The sequence below is a fragment of the Hypomesus transpacificus genome, unplaced genomic scaffold, assembly GCF_021917145.1.
Source record: "Hypomesus transpacificus isolate Combined female unplaced genomic scaffold, fHypTra1 scaffold_100, whole genome shotgun sequence".
Classification (NCBI taxonomy): domain Eukaryota; kingdom Metazoa; phylum Chordata; class Actinopteri; order Osmeriformes; family Osmeridae; genus Hypomesus; species Hypomesus transpacificus.
Genome location: NW_025813695.1, coordinates 401,078 through 420,107, shown reverse-complemented (window position 1 = coordinate 420,107; position 19,030 = coordinate 401,078). Strand labels below are relative to the sequence as shown.

General features: G+C 40.6%; 1 protein-coding gene across 5 annotated transcripts in view; it reads right to left on the bottom strand.

Annotated features, from left to right (window-relative positions):
* The window catches only part of cdc14ab (cell division cycle 14Ab), a 185,429-nt gene that overhangs the window by 115,956 nt on the left and 50,443 nt on the right, over nt 1–19,030 (bottom strand). For all 5 annotated transcript variants that reach the window (XM_047050087.1, XM_047050086.1, XM_047050084.1 and 2 more), the window contains exon 3: nt 6,048–6,123. In XM_047050087.1, the coding sequence (XP_046906043.1) occupies nt 6,048–6,123 (76 nt within the window). The remainder of the gene's footprint in view (nt 1–6,047; nt 6,124–19,030) is intronic.

The following is a 19,030-nucleotide window of genomic DNA, read 5'->3' as shown; positions in this document are numbered from 1 at the left end:
TATGGACATTATCACCCAGTTAGGCCTATTTGAAGTTTTTAAGTACACCCTTTTAATGTTATAATAATAATTAAAATATATATATTAATAACAAATATTGGGGTTCAATTTTAACAGATTAAATAGATTGAATAATTTTGCGATTAATTGCGATTAATCATATGAAATTATGCGATTTAATAACTTAATTAGCTTGGCTTGACAGCCCTAATATTTTTTTTTCTGTCCTAGTTACTGTTATTACACTATTACCGTATTTCTTCTATGCCGTATTTCTTCAAATACAGCCCTCAAACAAACGCCGCCCTCGAAAAAACGCCGCACCAAAAATGAACATAACGCTGCCCCAAAAAAATCTGAAAAAGGTTATTTAATTGGTTTAAAACACAGTATTTATTACACAAGTAAATCACAAGTGTACTATAATTCCCTCGAACCACTGGCAGACACAAGTGGCTTTCGTGCTACAGGTTTATTTGAAGCTTCTTCTCCAAATCCACTGTGAAAACTAAACCCAGAGTATAACGAGAAAATAAAGACCACATGAACTTAATATGAACATACAATGACATGCACAGCATGTAAATAAACGTTTCACCAAAGTAAAATACGACACAAAACAACATACCTCGTTGGCTGCATGCTGTACACAAGGGAATAGAGGTTTCCTTAGATCGCAAACATCCTCCATAACAACCTTAAACTTTTATCGGAGCATTAAATTGTCCGTGTTTCGCTTGCTGTTAGCTTGTCGACTCTCACTCACGAGTGTTCCAAAAGGCATTCAAAATAAAGGCACTGTACTCTTACCAACTAGTCACTTAATAATACTGAATGCAATTATATAATTTTACATTGGTTGAAAACTAATTATACATTATCATAATGCAATTGCGACAATTACATGTACAATATCATGGTAGCTGACTTCACCACTCACGAACTTGCCTTTCATCAACCCCAAGTTAGCATGCTACAGATCTGTTGCTGCTGGGGAGTGCTTTCTGCACAGTTTTCTGTGCAGAAAGCTAAAGTGTAAGAGTGTTTCTACACAGTGTAGACAGGCGCAGCTTCAATTTTGCACTAGGCTTTGTGTTGGACCTCCTTGTCTATTCTTTGTTTGTCTATTGCCGCACTGCAGCTACAATTCACAAAATCTCTGTTACTAATTAAAATCAGCCCTCGAATTAACGCCGCCCTTGAATAAACACCGCACCAAAACAGATCATTGTGTAATAAACACGGCGGCATTTAATCGAAGAAATACGGTATTGTAGTTTAGAATTGAACTTTTAAGGGGTAGGGGAAGTGGACTTTAGGGTCTTTAGGCTCAGTTTGTCACAAAAAGTTACTGATCCCTTCTCTTGTGTATATGAACAACAGGAAGTTCTCTTTTGGCAGCAGAGTACTTCATGTTGGCTGTGGACCACATCACTGTCTTCAGAGAGAGAGATCAGAAGCCTTGCAATAACATCTTTCTATCTGCTCTACGCTTTCTGCAACACACTTTGCCAATCTTGTTTGCAAAATTGATGCCAAAATAGCACAGAAACAAATGAGACAGACGGAGAGAAAGAGACTTCTGTGCTGGCCCGATGATGGCAGCCTCGGTCGTTTGGTGCGCTTTGTTTTGTCTCGTTTTGTCTGTTAATTTAGTGTTGTGCCAAGATTTCCGGGGTTCTCTAACAAGAGACATACTTCTAAACATCAGGACAACAACTCCTGTAGATTTATTTCCCACTTTTCTGTTTCCAGCGGCAGAATTAGTAGGCATTATAGTCAAAGCCACACTCGGCTTTGTCCTAGCAGCAAAGCGTTGTAGGAGAGGTAAACAAGCCGGTGCACTGGTGCGACTTCGTCGGCGTTGGGCACACACAGCGTTACCGGCGATATTTCTCTCCAACATGCATTCGCTGAGCAACAAACTGGACGAACTTCAGCTACTGGTGTGGAAAAACTGAGACTTTCATTCATCGTCCATTTTGTGCTAGACAGAGACATGGCTGAGTGAACTGATCCCGGACTCTGCGCTACATGTGGCTTTTACAGCTATAGCTTTTTTTAAACTGCTGAGAGCGGATTGTGACTGTGCTTTCTGGCAAAATGAAAGGCAGTGGTATTAGTTTTTACAGTGGCTGGTGTGACAGTGATTCTGCAGCACTGTTCTCCTGATCTGGAATCATTTTTTATTAACTGTTAAACCTTTTTACTCACCATGAGAGTTTGTGTCATTTATTCTGGTCTATATGCCTCCGCAGGCTAGCGTCAACGAGGCTCAACATGTGCTCGCCAGCCAGATATTGAGTGTGGAGCATGCAAATCCGGATTCCTTGGTTATTGTACCAGGCAACTTTAATAAAGGCAATATCACCCAAGAACTCCCCAAATACAGACAATTCATCAAATGCCCAACCAGAGAAGGGAACACTTTGGATCACTGTTACTTTACAATCAGTAAAGCCTACCATGCAGTCCCCCTAGACTGCACTGGGCCACTCTGACCATGCCATGGTCCACCTGATTCCTGCATACAGGCAGAAGCTAAAGCGCTGTAAGCCCGCTGTAAGCCTGCTATTAACACAGAGACGACTCCTTATTCAGGAGTGAGAAGTTAACAGACTTTTCAAGAGGCAGAACCCACGCAAAGCAGCTGAGCCAGACGCTGTCTCCCCTGCCACCCTCAAGCACTGTGCTGATCAGCTGTCTCTGGTATTTACCTACATCTTTAACACCTCCCTGGAGACATGTCATGGCCAGCCTGTCTCAAGTCCTCCACCATCATCCCTGTGCGCAAAAAGCCAAGGCCAACACGACATAATGACTACAGACCCATCGCCCTGACCTCTGTGGTAATGAAGTCTTTCGAGCGCCTGGTGCTGGCACACCTCAAATCCATCACAGACGGGGGGCGCTGTTGAGCGATGAGGAGATAGGACGTGCCTCGCTGTAGCTCTTACAGATTTCATGTTAAAATTACATTTAAAACAAAACCTGTGCAATTTCGAACGTTTCAATTTTGTTTCTTAAAAACTCCTGGTACCTGCTGTTTAGTTAAGATTCCAGGCCAAGAGGACCTTCCAAGGCTGAGTCGAACGACGAAGGAGGCCCAACTGAAGCACAGAGCCTGAGTGGAAAGGGCGACACGGAGGCGAGCGTATAGAGTGTGACAACCAAGCGGTATTGGCCGCATTAGCATCACTACAAGCGGAATTGTCCAAAGCCGAGTCAGACATTTGTGACAAAATTGATGAAAAGATTGCTGACATGAGCACAACTTTGAGAGGTGAAATGGCCGCTCTGAAAACAGAAAGTGACACTGCATTTTTCGCAGTAAATGCTTGTTTACACACCCAAAATGAAAAGTTTAGGCGAGTTAGCTAATGCTACCTCGGACACAGTTGTGGAACTCGAAGCTAGGGTAAAGCAACTACATAGCCAAGTTGAACAACTCTCAGCAAAATGTTTGGACTTGGAGGGACGGTCTTAAACGACAGAATCTGAGAATTGCTGGAGTTAAAGAGGGGGTGGAAAATGGTCAGAAAACCAGGGATTTCGTGGCGCAACTGCTTATGGACGTTTTAAAGCTGCGCGATCGCCCCCGGTGCGATGGGCCACTTTGACATCTGATTTTAAGGGTGCACTACTGCCATGCTCGTGAGGACATATTGCAGAAGGTTATGAAGACCAAACGCCTCACTTATTAAGGACAGCAAATTCAAGTTTTCAGAGACTTTCCATCTGCAGTAGTTAAACGCCGAGCTGCCTTCACTCTGGCCAGGAATTTGCTGCAAGACCAGCCTGGAGTCAAATTTGGACTTTTATACCGAGCCAAGCTGAGAGTGACCCACAAAGGGAACAAGACCACATTCACAGACCCCTAGGAGGCCCGTCTATATGCTGAACGCCACTTCGGCCAGGGCCTTAACTGAGACACGCTTTCAGCATGGCTCATTAATTTATGAGAGACTATAGGTAAATGACAGCTAAACAGGGGTATTGTGGTGAGTCATCCATGGCCAAGTAAGCCTACACAATAGGCCCAGGCACACATTCATAATCATACTTCAGCTAACACTTTGCATGCTTTCGCAGAGGAAATGAAGCCTTCAGTCGACTACTATCTTTCAACACATGGTTGGCATCTGTCTGTCTGGCACACAAACTGAGATTTATCGATAATTTCAATGTGTTCTGGAACTGTGCAGACCGTTTTCAAGCTGACGGACTCCACCCAAACCGTAGAGGATCTCGACTACTAACAGCAAACATCAGTCACGTGCTCCTGACCACAAATCAAGTTTCTCTCCCTATTCCTGTTGTGTCTAAGCTGACTGACGCATCCCAAACAACCTCCCATGGAACAGAACATTCAAACAGCCTCCTGCAAGGACATGGGCCTTACACAGATCTGCACCCCCCAGATGAATTCCCTTGTGATGGAACAGCTCAGTGACATAGACTTTCCCAAAGAAAAGCTACGCTAGGACAGCCACCATGCTATTTCATTAGACATACCGGTCATCATCACAAACAGAAAATGGCATGGTAAAATGCATGGTTACAAACCTGAAACTAGTGTTAGAAGTCACAGAACTATCCATATTCTTCCAACAGATTTATCAACCCCTGTTTTATCTGTTAATACCCCACAGATCAAACTGGCCCTTCAAAATGTTAGATCACTAAATAACAAAACATTTCTAGTTAATGATCTGATCAAAGACAATAACTTAGACTGCATCTGTTTAACAGAAACCTGGCTAAACAATGACATGGCAACAGCAACTCTGATAGAAGCGTGTCCGCCCGATTACAGCTTTCACCAAATTTCTAGGAAATCAAAAAAAGGTGGAGGAGTCGCAGCTACTTTCTCCTCTAAACTTGTGTTCAAAATTACTGAGCTAGGTGAATTCACATCATATGAATATCTTGCTGTAGAGCTCAGAACTGAATCAATACTTTTTGTTATTATATATCGGCCACCCAAGCACTCGCCAATATTCATACAAGAATTCTCTGAACTATTATCACTATGTGGTACACTCACACTAACGGATACTTAAATATCCAAGTAAATAAAAAAGCAGACCCAAGAACTAATGAGCTCTTAAATCTCCTCGACAGTTTCGATCTAACTCAACACATAACAGACCCAACACACCAGCACGGAAACACACTAGATCTAGTGATAACAACAGGACTAAATATCAATAATATTTTGATAACTGATCTACCCCTCTCAGACCATCATTATATACTTTTTAATGTGGAAATTATCCTAACAAAAAACAAGGGGATTTTTATGATGTGAATAAATATATGATTACTTAAGGAAAATCATATTTTATCAAGGTGATTTCAGGCAGCCATTTTTTACAAAACCTTCTCCATCCACCATACCTCATCAGACAACACAGTCTAACTCAGATAATAGTGTCATTGAGGTTCTCTACCATTTCATTCAGAGAGCAATCATATTTTGTTATGAGAAGACTACAATAAAAAATCTTATAGCGAGCGATATGTAGAATTCCACCTGCCAAAGTGGCTAGTAAGAGTGACTGCTTTACCCGCCACAGCCAAATTCTACCTGCATTTGGCGGGTGGGCGGGTGCTAATATCATGCCCTGTATATGAAACATAACCATTAGTCAATGTGCAAGCAGACAGTTGAATGGTGAATTGATGCTGCTCTGTTGAATTCATATATTTGTAAATCTGACTTTGAAAGAGTCAGTGCCTCCCCAGCCACGAACCTCACCGCACGTCACTGGTTGGTACCATAGCATGTCACTGTAACTTAACTGACTATAGCTGGCTAGCTAAATCTCTACACGCATAACTAATTAACAGAATGATGAGCATTTACCGATCTCACAAGCAAAAGAAAATGAAGCTTGGCAAACCATTCAGTTATTTGAGGTTAACAAACCAATTTGTCTTTAAACAAAACTGAAAGAATTGAGGGTGTAGAAATATCACGTCATCACACAGAAGCAAAGATAAGCACGGATAGACATTTGACATGTTTGTTTGTCCTGACTTACCTTTAGTTTTTTGTTGAGTTTACAACAGTACTGGTACAGCATGGCAAGATTGAGGGGTCCAAAATCAGCATAAAAACTGAAATATAATTGAGGAGACAAAGCATGAAGACAAAGAGTAAAAACATGCTAATTCAAAACTAAACTTATTAATATGTATGATATGGATTCCATTTGACATTAAGTGTCTCACACACTGTAGTGTCCAACCTTTTTTATGCATTCACACAAAACAATGGACTGAAAATACAGGGACCCGCACAGGTCAAGCATTTATAAATGTGCTCAATACACAACTCAGGGCAAACTCAAGCCCAACAAACTAAATATATTCTTAGTTTATACCTTATAACAGTGTTCATCCAAGGTTGGCTTAACAGCTAGCTAACCTTTGCTGCAACTAGATATCCATTTTTCATATCGTATTGGGTCAATGACATGATGCACACATTTGTGTCCATATGTATCAGTTACCTTTAAAATGGTTAAAATGAGAAAATAAACGTTAAAGTGTTTTTTTTTTTTTTGAGAACTTAGTCAAAATCTTTTTTTTTTAATATACATTATGAGAATATTCGGGGGATGGTGGCAAAAATGTGTTGCAACTGTAAAAACGTTGTACCAAGTAATTAAACTTGCTTAAAAAGGTGAAATTCTAAACTAGCATAATCTTACATTATAACTGTTACAACACCATTGTTCTAAATACCTCTCAAATAATTCCAGGAATCTGTGTATGCGTGTACCTCTATTTTGAATGGGATTTTAGGGTAGCGAGTTTCCAATGATTATCTCAAGAACCGGGCACTCTGCCAAATTCATATTTAGCAGGTGTCCTTTTTATAATCCAGCAGAGTGCAGTACCGCGATTGACGTTGTTTGGATAAGCATTTTAACATTTCAAAAAAATCTCTGCCATTTCTGCTCTCTTTGCTCGGAACTCTCGGCCATGTTAAGTTGACTGAGCTGCACGAAGCAAGCTCTTGCGAGCCAAAACGATATGGATTTAGCGAACCAAAATCAGGCACAGGAACAATATTATTTGTCAGTGCAATACAGAAAGAACTGTGTTACTCATGAAATACTGGCTAGCTAACTAAGAAGAAGACAATATTTAAACTGGATGGTTTATTTCTGTAGGTATGGAGGTTATTAGCTACAGTTAGTTTGCAGTGCTCACTGCTAGAATAACATTGAATCAGCTGCTTGTTTACTGATGTCAAAACAACATGCACATTGCAAATGTGCACAAAACTCAACACCAAATCAACAACAACATTATAACAACAATAACATTAACATTAATATAAACATAGCAAACACCCCTAAGGCTACATAATACTGCCAATGAATGTACCAGAGCACTCGTAATTTGTTTAAAATAATTAGAGATTGCTTTTATGACGTGGATAAGTGACTAGAATAGATGATGTGATGTGGAGGTTGAAGTACTTCAGAGATGACAAAGAATTTAAACTGTGATATTAGAAATATAGGTACCAAAGCCAGAAGAGAAGAACTGTCTCAGTAACAAGTAGGGTGCCACCTCCAATGTGGTCAAATAAGGGACACCTTGGCAGTGGCCCCCATGTCGGGGTAAAATAATTAAGCGGGGATCTGGGTGTTGTCCCCCAGGAGATTTTGACTGTGTTAAATACCTCATTTCCTGTATTCTGGAGATTTTTTTTAATTACCAATTTGTGCTTTTTATGCATCAATTTAAATTCCAATTTAAATGTCAATCTCAACATAAGAGTAAACCAGAGCTGCGTCAATTATATTAAAGATGCCCTAGAGCAAAACATTAGTTTTTCTTATATTTATGTGCCATACAATGTTTAACCTTGACTAAACATAACTAAACTGGCATCTGTGCAAAGTATTTTCAAAGGCCTACTGAAATTGGAAGTCAATCACCCATAGGTGCTTTAAGGATTTGGAGCGGGTTGCACCAACAGGATTTAGGACCAGTCTTAAGCTAAGACTGGCGTAACTCAACGTTCTATGTCTAAAATGATGTTGCGCATGTTGCACACCACGCTGACTTAAGCTGGTCTCTCTCCAAGTCTAGTCCTAAATGTTACGTCCTGTGGACAGGAGACTTATGTTAAAACATAGAACGTTACTGTGTTGGTTTCTATAGTAATTTTCACAAAACCGTTGAGTGCAGCTAAAACAACAAGTAGCCTATAACGATGGCGCGTCTAATTTATAGATTGTATAATGAAAGTAGGTCAAACACAAAGCCTAGGGTCAAATTGAAGCCGCGCATGTCTACATTGTATGAAATCTGAAGCAGCATGCCGAAGCGTTCTTACACTTTAGCTTTCAAACAGAAAGCTGTGTAAAAAGCACTCACCAACAGCAACAGATCTGTAGCACGAGAACTTTGGGTTGATGAAAGTCAAATTCGTGAGTGGTGAAGTCAGCTACCTCGCTATATTGTACACGTAATTGTCGCAATAGGGGTTATGCGGAAAACACTTCCTTATTTGGTGAAACAGACATCATTACTTCCGGATCTGTACGCTCTATGCTGATATTTACATTTACATTTATTCAATTGGCAGACGCTTTTATCCAAAGCGACTTCCAAGAGAAAGCTTTACAAAGTGCATAGGTCACCGATAATAACAACAAGATAGCCCCAAAACATTGCGGGTAGCCAAAACATGAAGCACACATTGTGAACAACCAAAATAAGTGCCAAAGGGAAGAACAACATAAGAGCATGTAGTTAAACAGGTTACAATTAAACAACATGAATCGCTATAAATGCAAGTATACCTGTGGAAAAGCAAGTAACAGTATTTCACAGCGAGTACAATTTAAATCAGTTACCACTAAACAACAAGAGCAACAAGTCTCTAAGCAAGAGTCATAGTGATCCTTGAGGAAACTAAAATCGGGCAAACCATTCCTAAGTACCGTTGTACTCCCGGAACAAGTGCGGGGAGGGCAGCCTTTAGAAGAAAAAGCGATTCCCTGTTGATCTGTCGACTCTGAATTTAGATTTGGGTTGTGATAGTCGTAGTTGAGTGAGAACGGCTCGCCCGGAAGACTGCATAGTCTTACTGTAGGTGGCAGACACGTCTCGTTTGCGTCATGTCACAAAGTAAATCATTTTACATGTCAGTCAATTTTACACCAAAAAGGTTGAGGACGGCAACTTTCAAGAGATATGGGAATTCTGCATTTAGCCAGGTGGTAAAATGTTGGGTGTTAATTGTGTAAAACCTGCAATCTGAGTGAGACTGCATCCCCGGTACTAGGCTATATTGTTTTGACATTAGCCTCAGAGTCAGACTCGGGTCGCTCACTGGCATTGTGTTCACAATGTTGTATTTCACTCCATTCTACACCAAAAACATCAGGGAGGACTGCTTTTTGTAGATAAGAGCCTGCTGAAGATAGCCAGTCTCTGATTTCTCAAAGCGAGCCTGTTTTGTTTGTAATTTGCCTGAGAAAAAGACCTCCATTAGCCAGGCTAGTTTTGCCCACTCGGTCAGGCTATTTAAAGGTCTCTGACAGTCAGAATCACTGTTTACAGACAAAGGTCCTTGGTCAAATGTGTATATTGACCAGTTTAAAGCTAAATACTCTAGCCAGAGCCTGGAATCGAACCAATGTTTTGAGTGATTTTGCATGGTTTTCCATTAGGTAATCCGGACATTTCACACTGGGGTACGCAGTAAAAATCACTGTTCGGATTTTCCGGCATCTGGCACTTTTACGGTTTGGTCTTCACAGTTAAATAAGTTAAAATGCCCAAAATGCTCATAATAATAATGTTATCGTTGATTGTGTGAACTAGCTGGGTTTGCCGTTGGGTTAGCACAGCAGCGGAAGTGGATGGCGCCGATGAAGGCTGCCTCGGTCGTTAGGTGCGCACTTTTTAAATCTTGTTTTGTCTGTTAATTCAGTGTTATGCCAATATTTCCAGGGTTCTCTAACAAGAGTAGTTCAAAACATCAGGACTACAACTCCTGTGGATTTATTTCCCACTTTTCTGATTCCAGCGGCAGAATTAGTGGGAATTATAGTCAAAGCCACCCTCGGCTTTGTCCTAGCAGCGAAGCGTCGTAGGAGAGGCAAACGAGCTGGTGCACTGGTGCGACTCCGTCGGCGTGGGGCACACACAGCGTTACCGGCGATATTTCTCTCCAACGTGCGTTCACTGAGCAACAAACTGGATGAAGTTCAGCTACTGATGTGGAAAAACAGAGACTTTCATTCATCTTCCGTTTTGTGCTTTACGGAGACATGGCTGAGTGGACTGATCCCAGTTTCAAACTGCTGAGAGCGGATCGTGACCCTGTGTTTTCTGGCAAAACGAAAGGCGGTGGTATTTGTTTTTTCATTAACAGTGGTTGGTGCGAAGATGTGACAGAATCAGAATCAGAAGGGATTTTATTTGCCATGAATGTTTGCACAAACAAGGAATTTACTTTGGCAGGGAGGTGCATACATTAAACATATAGGAATATTGGAGCTTAAATATGTGGACTAACTATACAAAAGGAACAAAGTCTAGCTAATACTAAGGGGGGTCTAGCTAATACTAAGGGGAATAAAAAATAATATAAAATAAAATATAAAATATAAGTAGCCCTAATTAACAATCTAACCTAAAATACAGATAGTGCAAACGATACAATACAATGTATTGTAATGTAATGTACGGTGATTCTGCAGCACTGTTCTCCTGATCTGGAATTATTTTTTTATTAACTGTAGATCTTTTTACTCACCACGTGAGTTTGCATCATTCATTCTGGTCGGTGTCTACATGCCTCCGCAGGCTAGCGTCAACGAGGCTCAACTTGTGCTCGCCAGCCAGATACTGAGTGTGGAGCATGAAAATCCGGATTCCTTGGATTTTGTGCTGGGCGACTTTAACAAAGGCAATCTCACTCACAAACTCCCCAAATACAAACAATTCATCAAATGCCCAGAGAATGTACCAGAGAAGGAAACACCTTGGATCACTGCTACTCTACAATCAGCAAAGTATACAATGCGGTCCCCCGAGCAGCACTGGGACACTGACCACGCCATGGTCCACCTGATTCCTGCATACAGGCAGAAGCTAAAGCGCTGTAAGCCTGCTGTGAGGACATCGAAACAGTGGACCAGTGAAGCTATGGAAGATCTGCGGGCGTGCTTGGACTACACCGACTAGGATCGACCAGCCTTCTCCGACTAGCCCTCTCCAGACCACCTGTCTGGAGAGGGCTCAGGCAGATTACCAACTTCAAGCCCAGAGCCCCCCACTCCACTAACGACTCCAGCCTGGCCAACAACCTGAATGAGTTCTACTGCAGATTTGAAAGACAATCGGACTGTCCTGAACTACCCCTTCCCACCCAGGAGGCCTCCCCCCTCTATAGTGACGACTCTCTCCATTCAGGAGGGTGACGTTAACAGACTTTTCAAAAGGCAGAATCCGCGCAAAGCAGCTGGGCCGGACTCTGTCTCTCCAGCCACCCTAAAGCACTGCGCTGACCAGCAGAACACGTATTTAAATTTAACATTCCTATATGTTATTGTATGCACCTTCCTGCCAAAGTAAATTCCTTGTCTGTGCAAACTTTCATGGTGAATAAATCCCTTTCTGATTCTGAAGATGCAGAGAAGGACATCGCAAACACAGTCAAATGATCTGACGAGATGGAGTGCCAGACAATGTGGGAATTGTGATGGAAAGCTACATCATTCTGTTTGGGCTCATTAATGCCCTTGATCTAAGCTTTCCAGACAACCTCACGTACACCTTTGAGTTTTACCAGAAGGTCAATTAATTTGGATGGACACAAGCTGAATGCAAAGGTACAGTAAATGCAAATTAAAATGTTTGCATAAGAAAAGAATCCCATGTGTCCATTGTTGGTACATTGATGTTAAACCTACCTTTTTCTGTGTCATCTTTGCCTGAGATGGTATCAGTACTTTACAAGTGATTTTTGGTTTATGTGATGGATCTTAACCTTAACCTTGGAATTAAGCTGCATTTTTTATAAACATGTTTAAATGTCCTGCTCAGTGTGTGTGTGTACACATTTTCAATAAAAACACAAACCAGGTCTCTTGTGCGTTTAGTGAGGGATTTCATTTTCAATAACTAGAAAAAGTTTGATGAACCAATGTGAATACATTTCACTTAGTTAGAGTTAATGTAATTATTTCCTTTCAGCTATATTTGTTGAAAATGAGTCATGGCAAAATATAGTTATTGGATTGAAATCCTGCCCATAATTAAATTGAGTTCATCCAATGACTTATTTTACTACAACTAAAAGAAAAACTGTCAAGGTAATGTTGATTTCCAGTGAGCTTGACATTTGCCCCCAACCTTGGGAGATAGCTGGATCCCGAAGATCACGACCACCCAAGAATAATCTGACGACATTTGTTTAATAGAGATGTCCCCCTTCAGTCTTCACTATTTTTGATGACTCAGAAGGCGTGGTTCTCATTTCATTAACCGTCACTGTCTTTGCAGAGCTTAACCCCATTCAAAAACTTTCACTATTCAATTGAGAAACCTCAGTCTGTGTTTCCCACACAGACTAATTTGTGGCGGTGCGCCACAGAATCAACACCGGCTGCCACATATTGCATTTCGTAAATTCTTTTTTAAATTTATTTTTGCTATTTAAAACACGCAGCGTATTCGTTCGGCTGCATTTCCTTTCACTGCTCTCCCTCCGTCTCTCTGTCACTTATGAGTCTCTCTCACACACACACACACACACAGCCTCTCCCCTCCGCACACCACGTCTATCTCCATGAAAATGAGATCATCCCTGGAAGCGTGGAAGCTTGGCCAATTTGATGCAGAGAAGATGGCTGGCAAAATTCACAAGTTCACGAAAGGTTGGTATGTCGTGAACACCTTTACACAATCACACAATTAAAAAGTGCTGTAAAAAATATTTTTTATTCTGAATACAATGTTGTCGACCCTTAGCAAACAAGCGCCTTCTTTAGAAAGTTAACTAGTCGCAAGTTTGCGGTAAAATGCAGTTGGCTTATGGCGAGGTCAAAACACATATGCAGCAGCTGTGAATCTAATAAACTTATTATAAATAATGTTATGTCATTTTTTTTTTTTTTTTTTACCATTTATCAAATGCAGTCATACAGTACATCACATCATTACATAAAATTAAGTGCTACGGGTACAAGTCTTAGGCTAGTGGGGTTAACAGTCCATGGATGTCTTGGGCCCAAACCATCAGGATCAAGGCTTATCAGGATTGAGTTACACTTTAACATTGTCCACAAACACAATACATCACACATGACATTACATTAAGTATTTTGAAAGAGAAAGGCCTGCAAAAGTCCACTGCTTAAATGGAAAAACAAAGACAAAAGAAATATATATCAGTATGTATATTCTACTTATCATATCAAATGGAAGTGTTCCATCCTGTACATATCTTGGATTCTATCCCTCCATTGGGTTATTGTGGGGGGCTGTGGCTTCAGCCAGGAAGATGTTATTACCTTATTTGCTATTAGAAGAAGGGCTCTCAGAAGTTTTGTTTGGCAATTTTCTTCAAGGTTATCAGGCAATATCCCTAAAATGAAGTGTGATGGTTCTAATGGTATGTCAATAAATAAACATGTTTTTATTTCCCTTTGTATCTTCTTCCAGTATTCTGATAACTTTGGACAGTCCCAAAATATATGTGTGTGGTGTCCCACCTTGCCACAACCCCTCCAACATTGTGCTGAGGTATTGCTCCATTTAGATGTTATAAGTGGAGTTTGAAGTATCTCATTTTAATCTTCCATCCAAATTCCCTCCAGTTAAGACTACTGGTTACTCTGTGCCCCTTTTCACATGAGTTTTCCCATTGTTCATCAGAGATTATCATGTTCATCTCTAGTTCCCATTTTTCTTTAATATCCAAATTATTATCCTTTAGTTCTTCCTGCAATATCCTGTATAGATGTGATATGAACCTTGCTTTCACTGTTGTTTCAATTGTCGATATGAAGAACTTTTCTATTTTGGATGGTGGTGAGCAGAGCTTTTCCCATTCCTGGTGTGTATGTAAATAGTGTCTTATTTGTAAATATCTGTAAAAGTCTTGGGTTGGTAACTCATATTCCTCTTTAAGCTGTTCAAATGACTTCAACACACTTCCTTCGAACAGCTGGTCCAGTACCAATATACCCCTCTCCCTCCATCTTTTAAAACACCTGTCTAGTCTAGCAGGAAGAAATTCTGAATTGTTTGCTATTCTTATAGCTCTGGATATAGTCGTGGGGAGTTTTAATTTTTTTCTCACAACTGACCATATTTTTTGAGTATTTTTAACCCATATGTTGGTAATCTTCTTCTTCCCACAGTGGTCCAAATTCAGGAAAGGGAATGAGTCCAGTGGTGTATCTGGGCATTCACTCCCTCCATTCCCACCCATATAGTGTCTGTTTCTTGGGATACCCAAGCAACCATTGCTCTTAATTGGGCTGCCCAGTAGTATTTTTTCAGGTCTGGCAAGTTCAAGCCTCCGTTGTCTTTTGGGCATAGTAGTCTTCTAAGTTTAAGTCTGGGAGGTTTGCTTTGCCATATACATTTGGATAACCATTTGTTCAGTGCAGTAAAAGTGGCCGCAGGAACATATATAGGTAGTGATTGAAAAAGAAAGAGCAATCTCGGCAGGACGTTCATTCTTATCGTTTCTCTTCTCCCCATCAATGAGAGTGGCAGGATATCCCATCTTGTGAGGTCTGCTTTTATGTGGCCCATCAATTTTCCATAGTTGATCTTGAACAGTTTTGATAAATCTGTTGTAATGATAATTCCCAGGTATCTAAATCCCTGTGACCAGTGAACATTAAGCCTTCCGATTAGTTGTATAGGCCATGGTCCAACTAACATCATTGCCTTTTGATTGATTGATCTGATAGCCAGAGAGTTCTCCATATTCTTTTAAAGTGTCCATCAACACAGGAACAGATATGACTGGATCACTTATGTAAGTCAGGATATCATCTGCATAGAGAGATATCTTATGTTCTCTATTTCCCATGTCTTTTACACCTTTTATTTCCTTGTTCTGTCTTATAGCTGCTGCCAAGGGTTCAATATTTATAGCAAAGAGCAAGGGACTGAGGCAGTCTCCCTGTCTCACCCCCCCTCTGCAATTCGAAGAACTCAGAACAGCATCCATTAACTCTGACACGCGATTTCGGATTTTTGTATATGGCTCTGACCCAATTTACGAACTCTGGGTAAAATTCCATTGCCGATAGTGTTTTGTACAAGAAGTCCCAGTTCACCGTATCGAACGCTTTCTGTGCATCAAAACTTTTGAGCATTGATGTCTGCTTATTTTTCTTAGAACAGGTAAATAATGTTAAGGGTTATTCTTATATTGTTAGCACCCTGTCTGCTGGGAATGAATCCTGTTTGATCCGGGTTAATCAGCGTTGTAATATGTTTTTGGATTCTTCGTGCTAAAATACTTGTCAATAATTTCTATTCTTTGCATATCAGGCTAATGGGTCTATATCCTTCGCAGAGTGTTGGGTCCTTTCCTTCTTTATGAATCACAGATATAATGGCCCGTGACCATGTCTCAAGGGGGTCATTTTTGGAGAGAGCGTATCTAAACACCCTGGTTAGGATCGGCACCGAATCATTTACAAAGCATTTATAGAATTCTCCAGAAAAACCATCCACCCCTGGCGAACTATTATTTTTCAATCTTTTTACTGCATCTCTTATTTCTATTTCTTTTTTTCTATTTCTGAAATCGATGTTAGCATGCTAGTGATACTTCTCCTGACAATTCAGGGAGGTTTAAATTAGCTAGGAAGGTGTTAGTATTGTCTGTTGTTGTTTGTAATTTGGGTTTTTTGTACAGATTTTGGTAAAATGATGCAAATGCATCTGCCACCTCCTTGGGATGAGATACTGTTCTTGCCACTGTTGGATGAACAACCTTAGAGACAGTTCGGTTGGCCTGAGCCTTGCGAAGTTGGAAAGCTAGGAGGCGGCTGGCTCTGTTGCCCATCTCAGAGTATATCTGTCTGGAGAATCGTACAGCTCCCTCTGCTTTATATGATAAAAGCTTATCCAAAGATTTTCTGGCCTCCTTAAGTTCAGTGGCAGTGATGATCTATTATCTTTGTGTTGTATTTCTAGGTGCTTTATCTTGTTTTCTAGGCTCAGCTGTTCTTCCAGTCTCCTCCTCTTCAGTTGTGATGATATCTGTATGACTTTCCCTCTTATAACTGCTTTTGCTCCCTCCCATAAAATTGACGGGTTAACTTCTCCATTATCATTTATCTCAAAGTATTCTTTTAATTGTTGTCTCAAATTCTCTACTGTTTCTGTGTTGTTCAGTAGAGATACATTAAACCTCCAATATCTGAAAAAAGAGTACCTGCCCAGGTCTATTTTCAGTATGATTGGGGCATGATCACTCTGACATTCTATTACTTTGTACATGTATTGTTGAGGAAGGCAGAATAAATCAATCCTTGAATAACTGTTGTGTACATTAGAGAAAAAACTGAAATCTTTCCCTTTAGGGTTTTTAGTTCTCCATGGGTCTACGAGTCTCAGTTTAGAGATGAAATTATTCAGTGTATGTGTTTTTGGACTTTTTCTATAAGGTTCCTGTCTTTTTTCCCATCTTGAACTGCATTGAAGTCCCCTCCAATTACTAGCATACCTTTACAATTTTCTGCAATGATGTTCGCAATTTCTTTGAAAAAACCTGGATCGTATTCATTTGGAGCATATACATTCAAAATGGAAATCTCAGTTCCTCCAACACTTCCAACCACCATGACATATCTTCTTGATTTATCCTGCACCACCTTCTCTGCACTAAATGCCAGAGTTTTACTAATTAAAATCGCCACCCCTCTTTTTTTCCCATTTGAGGCACTATACACTAAATTTACCCATTCCCTCTTTAATTTTAGGTGTTCTTTCTCAGATAAGTGAGTTTCTTGTAGCAATGCAATTGAACATTGCATTTTCTTTAACTGATAGAATATTTTTTTCCTTTTTATAGGATGGTTTAGTGCATGGACATTGTAACTCACTATGGTCAGTTTATCCATGTGGATAACAGTACCCCTTCATTCTGTCTTTAAAAGTTAACATATATTTTCCAGAGATACACCCGTATTCAAAAATAATCTTATGTGACTGCATAGTTATAAAATACACATGTAACACCCACTGTTGTGGAAAACAAGAACACACAATCAGAACAAGGAAGAAGCAGATTTCCAAAAACCCGACTGATCTAACAAACATAAAATCAGTCTCAACAAGGACGGAGAGTTGTGACAGGTCTCTCCGGGGGTGTGCACTCAGTGCGTCTAGGCTACACGCAAGTCCGATGTCTTTACTATAGCCTGTGGTGCTCGTCGAAGTGGAGCGTAAAGAAACAAAAAAGAAAAGCTCCTCGGTTGAGGAGAAACTGTTTTTTTTTTACATAATATTAATAAACTTTCTATGATAAAACTAGCCAGAAAATATTAATCTTACCAATAAACTGAATCCTAATTTCCCCTCAAAGTCTACTCACAGCCCAGTGTTTTTACTTGTTCCTTCGTTATCGCCGTGAAGGAAGCTTTTCAGGTCTGCATTGGACATCACGTTCGCTCTGTTTGATGTTGAAGTCTCAGTCCAGCTATTCCGTAAAAGTTACCTCCTGAGCGTCTCACAATCTTCAAGATGTACATGGATACCGATCGCGTGACGTGTTGGTGCCGCATCCGGCAGTGTCATGAAGGTCTTAGCTCCCGTCTTCAGGTGAATTTTCAGCTTGGCAGGGAACGGCGATTGAGCTTTTATGTTCTTTTCTTTAAGTTGCTTTATCACCTCCCTAACTTGCTTGCGTTTCTTCTGGATGTCAGACGTGTAGTCTTGGTCAAAGAAGATCTTCTGCCCTTTATATATCACTCCTCAGGGTTTCCATGCTTCTTGAATTACCAATTCCTTAGTTCTGAAGTCGAGGAATCTGACGATGATCGACCTCGGAGGGCTCCCTGGGTCTGTCGGTTTCATGGTCAGAGATCGGTGTGCTCTCACTATATTTAAATTCAGGTCTTCTGGTAATGTCAGTGATGTTCGGATGAGATTGCTTATGTAGCTCAGCATATCATTGTTTTAGTTATCTTTTGTTACTCCGTATACACGGAGATTGTTGTGTCTAACTCTGGACTCCAGATCCACACATTTTGCCTAGCACAGCCGCCATGTTCTCGTCCTTGCCTGAGTCACTTTGACTTTGTTGGTCATTGTAGGGTTTTGGAATTTTGTTGTTCTTCTTTTAGTTCTCTCAAGTTCAAGTTCAAGTCTTTTATTTGTCAGGTGCACAGAACAACACAAGGTTAGACTGGGCACTGAAATTCTTAAGACAAGACAACACAAGCACCTGGCATACCATAACATATAAGTACACGGAACAAATTTACATCTATGCTGAGCTTAGATAAGTGAAACTTCCTAAATATACAGATAGCAATAAATAAACGACTATACTAACCCTAACACTAAAACTTCCTAAATTACAGATAACAATAAATAGTACGCTATACTAACCCTAATGCACAAAAAACTTGTTTCAACCCTATAACCTATTCTAACCTAAGTGGAGTACAGTGCAATGGTGCAAATTTGCAGATCAGTTACTATGTCAATGACCAAACAGGAGCCTGGTGGCGAGGTACAGTGAGGTACAGTAGTGCAATGTTACTGAAAGAGCAACCAGTAGGTGAAAGTGACAGTCTATAAGTGACTAGTGTGCAGTAAAACAATGTCCATTTCAGTGTCCATTGAGAAGCCTGATGACCCTTGGGTAGAAGCTGTTGTCCAGTCTGCGTGTGAGCGACCGGATGCTGCGGTAACGCCTGCCAGAAGGCAACGGGATAAAGAGACTGAAGGATGGGTGGGAACAGTCTCTTGGAATCCTGCTGGCTTTCCTTAGGCAATGTGTGTGGTA